At 48.3% G+C, this 5,716-nt stretch overlaps 1 protein-coding gene across 1 annotated transcript; it reads left to right on the top strand.

Moving 5' to 3' along the window:
* Window positions 1-8: 8 nt before the first annotated feature.
* On the top strand, window positions 9-5,166 carry LOC123256604 (glutamate receptor ionotropic, kainate 5; the record flags this gene model as incomplete). The annotated part of the gene is made up of 8 exons (XM_044685190.1): window positions 9-53; window positions 338-499; window positions 1,611-1,763; window positions 2,818-2,922; window positions 3,099-3,206; window positions 3,698-3,901; window positions 4,758-4,871; window positions 5,053-5,166. Coding segments are annotated over 8 exons (1,005 nt in total), but the record flags the coding sequence as incomplete, so codon positions are not given.
* Window positions 5,167-5,716: the final 550 nt, after the last annotated feature.

Raw genomic sequence — 5,716 nt, 5'->3', positions numbered from 1 at the left:
CTTCAGAGTTGGGGATGACCTCAGCGTTTTATAAATACATCCTCACAACCATGGTGAGTCCCCTTTTTATGTCCTGCCTTTGCCTACCTGCCTATTCCCCTGACCCAGCATTTCTTGGTTATCTACCCACTTCCCCTCAATCTCTTCCCTCTATTCCGAACCCTGAGCATCCTCTCTCTGTCTCAGGCTTTGAGCCTCTCTTTCCCTTTCTATTCCTGGTCCATTGGGCCATAACCTTCCTCTCCCCATCTCAGGCTCTGAGCTTCCCTTTTCCCTGTCTCAGGCTCTGAGCCTTCCCCTCCTTGGGCCCTGATCCCCACCCCCTCCCTGCCCCTAGGATTTCCCTATTCTTCACCTGGATGGCATCGTGGAGGACTCATCCAACATTCTGGGCTTCTCCATGTTCAACACATCTCACCCCTTCTATTTGGAGTTTGTTCGGAGCCTCAACATGTCCTGGAGGGAGAACTGTGAGGCCAGCATGTACCCTGGTCCAGCGGTGAGCCTCTGCCTTCCTGCCTTCTTCTACACACATACACCCCATTCTCCTAATACACATATAGACATATAGATAACCAGACAACTGCAGAAACATTCAGGATTCAGGTGCATTAAGCACCTATTTCTGTTTCTCTCTCTCTCTCTCTCTCTCTCTCTCTCTCTCTCTCTCTCTCTCTCTCTCTCTCTTTCTTCCCCTATCTTTCTCTCTCTCCTTGTCTTTCTTCCTGTATGTCTCTCTGTTTCTGTTTCTCTGTCTCTGTCTCTCTCCCTCTCTTTCTGCCTTGGGCTCTCTGTCTCTATATCTCTGTCTCTATTTCTGTCTCTGTCTCTCACACACACAATTCTCGAAGGAGACATACAGATATAGTCAACTACAGACAGAAGCCAGCCTCATGAAATGCATGCACCCAAATGTGTATATATGGACACACACCATAGACACACTCCCCAGAAACACAGAAATAACCCTGCCCTCCCCTACAGTCTCTGGAACAGCTGCTCTGAAAAACCTGAGAAAAGAGAGACAGAAGGATAGAAGGAGAATATTTGCTATGAGGGTTTCTTTTTTCTTTTCATTTTCTTTTTCCAAAGGGGAGGGAAGGAAGGAGGGAGAGAAAATTCACTCTCGCTATTTGAACAAAAATAAATTTTAATTTGAAAAAAAGATGGAGGCAGAGCTATGAAGCAAGAGAGGGAGAAAGAGAGACATAAAGATAAATAGGGGCATGGAGACACAGGGATAAGAGAGATATCAGGAGAGACAGAGATAAAGGGAGATAGCGACTGAAGGATAGGGGGATGTAGGGAAAGAGAAGGCTAGAGACAGAGCCAAGGAGATAGATAAGCAAAACTCGAGAGGGAAAAGATACAGAGTGATGGAGGGGATGAAACAAGGAAAAACAGGAAAAGGGATAAAGAGAGGAAAAGAGGCCTATAGGGAAGAGAAAGGGAGTCAAAGAGATAGAGGGAGAGTGATGAAAGGAAGAAAGAAGAGATAAAAAGAGGGAGGGAAGAATGGGCTTGGGGTGGTGGAGTGATGGGGCTTCGATCAGGCTTTGCCCTTGCTGAACTCCCTTGATCCTTTTTCTCCATCTTCCCTTCCCCTCCAGCTGTCTGCAGCCCTCATGTTTGATGCTGTTCATGTGGTCGTGAGTGCTGTGAGGGAGCTGAACAGAAGCCAGGAGATTGGCGTGAAACCCCTGGCTTGCACTTCCTCCAATATCTGGCCACATGGGACCAGCCTCATGAACTACCTTCGAATGGTGAGCTGGCAGACTGGGGGCTGAAATGAGGCTGGGCAGGCTGAGGGATGGGGAAGCTTCCTGTGTGCCCATCCCTGCTTTCCTCTCTGCCCTGGGCTCTTCCCATCTCCTGTGTCCTGGGATTTCTGGGTATCTCCTCTCTTACTCATTTGTGTACATGGGGATGTTTCTCTATACCTCCCTCTGGGGGTCTCTTTCTGTTTCTCTCCATCTATTTTTCTAATTTTGTTCATGGGAGACTCTCCTGTCCTTCTTGGCCTGTGCCTATCTTTGACACCATCACTTTTTTTTCTGGATATTTCTGTTTCTGTGGGTGTCTCTATGTCTGTCTTTATGTCTCTTTCTCCCTCTGTACCTCTATGGGTGAGGGATGGGGAGGGAGGATAACTGTCAATCCTACCTTACTCTCGTGATCTACCTGTCTGTCTAGGTCTAACTGCCTGCACTTTTCTATCTCCCTTATTTTCACTGTTTCTCCATTTCTATGTTGGTCTCTGTCTTCATCTTTCTGTGTGTCCCTCTGGGCTTCTGTCTCTTCTCCATCTAATCACTTCCCTCTGGGTATCTCTGTTTCTCTATCGATTTCTCTCATTTTTTTGGCTGGACCTTTCTATCATGTTCCTCTGTTCATTTATTTCTGGGTCTGCTTTCCTTTTTTAACTGTCACTTCTTCCTGACATACCTGTTTCTTCATCTGGATACCCGTCTACCTCTACCACCTTCCATTTCTCTGACTTGGTCATTGTATATCACTATTTCTGGCTCTCCCTCTGGGTTTTCCTCTCTGCTTTTTCCCCACACTCTTGCCTCTTGGTATTGCTCTCTCCCTACTGACCTCTGTCTTTCTGCCTGTCTCCAAACTGCTCTCCCCTTCCATCCCTCTATTTCTCTTTCCACCTCTGGACATTTCTCTATCTTCCTCTGGTGTCTGCTTCTCTGACTCTTCTTCTGGGTATATTTCTGTCTTTCTGTCTCCATTTGTCTCTATCTCTCCTACCCTTCTCTGTTCTGCCCTCCGTGCCTGTCCCTTCCCCGACCTCCCCTCCCTGGCTAGGTAGAGTATGATGGGCTGACTGGGCGAGTTGAGTTCAACAGCAAAGGTCAACGGACCAACTACACCCTGAGGATCCTAGAGAAGTCCCGAGAGGGCCATAGGGAGGTAAGTGAGGCTGACTTAGTTTCCTGAGCTGGGATGGTTGGAGGAGATGGATGCTGGAGTTCCTGGGAAGGGAGAACCTAGAACTGGATGCCTGGGTCCTGAAGCAGGACTAGGGAAGGGAAGTTGGACACCACTGTCTCTACAAGGTCAGACCTGAACTCATCTCCTTCCTCCAGATCGGGGTGTGGTACTCCAATCGGACTCTGGCAATGAATTCCACCACCTTGGACATCAACCTGTCCCAGACCTTGGCCAACAAGACTCTGGTGGTCACCACCATCTTGGTGAGGGGCAGAGGAGAGGGAAGGGAGAAAAGCAGAACTTGGGAAAGATTGAACTCTTGATTTCTAGCCAGGACTTCTCCCCAGGGGACCTTGAAGCACTCATGTCTATAAAATTATAGAACTCCTTGGTTTCTCCAGCCAACTTCCCTTGTTAAGGAAATAGGTCCTGCCCTTGGGAGACCTAGCCTAGAGGCTCTTTCCTATTGCTCCTCTGTAGTCTTTCCTATTTATTTTTTCTGAACCTCTCTAATTAGGTAATGTCTAGTCTGTGATCTCTAATCTTCAGTCTCCCATAATTTATTTTGAATCCTTGTCTTTCTTGAATTATTGATCCTTGAATCTTGGTCCCAGGTCCTTGACTCCTAATCCTAAATTATTGATGGATAATTGTGGGATCTTCCATTTCTGATCTTACATGCTTCTATCAGATCCTTGATCCAGAAGCTTTGACCTTTGACCATTCATCCCCTGGTTCCCTCCCCCTTCCCCAGGAGAATCCATATGTCATGCGAAGGCCCAACTTCCAGTCTCTGTCAGGAAATGAGAGGTTTGAGGGCTTCTGTGTGGACATGCTTCGAGAGCTGGCTGAGCTGCTCCGTTTTCGCTTCCGACTTCGGCTAGTAGAAGATGGGCTATATGGAGCACCAGAGCCCAATGGCTCCTGGACTGGAATGGTTGGGGAACTCATCAACCGGGTATGAAGCAGGGGGACCTCATGGGTCCATGGAGGGAAGGAGAGGGGTAGAGTGGAGGGAAGGAGAGGGGTAGAGTGCAGGGAAAGATAGATGAAGAGTGGGCAAAAAGGACCACGGAACAAAGAAAGTTGAAGATGGAAGGGATCTTAGAACAGAGAACTTTGGAGCTGAGGGAGGCCTTAGAATAGGAAATATCAGAGCTGGGAGGGACCTTGATTATCATTTAGCCCCTCAGTTTTTAGAGGGGATATGACTTAACATAGCTCCAGATATGAGTTGTGAGGGTGCTTTGAGTAGGATGACAAGCCTGAAATAAGGGTAGGGAGAGAGCTCAGAGGTCTTGAGTGCCAGGATGAGGACAGTTAATATCAAGGATCTGAAGAGACCCTGGGAAGTTCCTAAATGAGGAGAGGATTCAACTGGAGACAAAATGTAGGGAGAAGAATCCAGGAGTCTGGGCAGGGGAGATGGGAAGGAAAGAGGCCAAAGTCCTTGAGGGGAGACTAGGGCAAGAATGCAGGCAGAGGGGGAGCCAGGGCTTAAGAGGGAGTATCTTCCTGGACTCCATTTGAGCTGTTCCTCCTCCCCTTCACTCCCTCCAAATACATCTGAATCCTGGGTTGTTTCTCTTGGTCTCACATTCTATCTGTCTCCTTCCCCCACATCTGTCTATTTCTAACTTTCCCTGTCTCTATCTTTGTGTCCCTACGTATTTCTGTATTTATGCTTCCCCATCTTTCTTTGACTATCTGTCCCTCTGTCTCTATCTCTTTCTTTGTCTCCATCTCCCCCTGTTCCTTGCTCTGTCTTTCTATATGTCTTCTGTTTCTCTCTCTCACCCCCACATCCCCAGCAGAAGGCAGACCTGGCAGTGGCTGCATTCACAATCACAGCTGAGCGGGAGAAGGTCATAGACTTCTCTAAGCCCTTCATGACCCTTGGGATCAGCATCCTTTACAGAGTGCACATGGTAGGGGCCCCTAAAGAGGTATAGACCAGGGGATGGGTTGCTTGGGTTCCTGGGGAATGGAATCCAGGGAATTTGGGAGCTGGGTATTGCAGAGGGAGTAGGGGTGCTCAGAGGTTACCTATATCCTTGAAAAGTATGGGCATGAGGGTCACTGACACCTGGCTCTTTCCCCCCACCTCAGGGTCGAAAACCTGGCTACTTCTCCTTCCTCGATCCCTTCTCACCTGCTGTATGGCTCTTCATGCTCTTGGCTTACCTGGCTGTTAGCTGTGTCCTTTTCCTGGCAGCCAGGTGAGGTCTGGATCCTATTTCTGTATCTCTGTCTGCCTTGGCCTCCCTTTCTGTGTCTTGTCCTGGTCCCAAGCTCCCCCCATCTCTAACTCTCCCTTGGTTCTTCCCATCTCAGCAAGCATCACCTAACTCTTTCATCCCTTCTCTCCTCCCCCCACCACACACATTGCCCCTGCTGTTATTTCTGCCTACACCTTGGTCTTTCTCAGTCCCTTCCTCTCTATCTCTGCCCTGATCTGGTTTCTTCCTGCCTCTGACCCCTTCTCTTTTCTCTACCTAGCCCGTCTTCTCTTTCCGCCTATTTCTTCCTTAATCTTGTCTTTCCTTGTCTCTGTCACTCCCTGCTTCTCCCCTTCTCCTTTTTTATTTCTATCTGCTCTTTTCCCTTATTTCTCCTGTAAAACTGTCTGCTGTCCTTCTTTTGATCTCCCTTTTCTCTGTCCTACCCCGGTCATTTCTTCCTTCTTCCCCAGCTACATACCCTGAGTTCCTTTTCTCTGTCCCTTTTCTTCTTCTTAAGTCTCTCTCTCTCTCTCTCTCTCTCTCTCTCTCTC

This window comes from Gracilinanus agilis, unplaced genomic scaffold, assembly GCF_016433145.1.
Source record: "Gracilinanus agilis isolate LMUSP501 unplaced genomic scaffold, AgileGrace unplaced_scaffold6730, whole genome shotgun sequence".
Taxonomy (NCBI): domain Eukaryota; kingdom Metazoa; phylum Chordata; class Mammalia; order Didelphimorphia; family Didelphidae; genus Gracilinanus; species Gracilinanus agilis.
The sequence above is the reverse complement of the archived record's forward strand: the minus strand, read 5'-3'. Positions and strand labels throughout refer to the sequence as shown.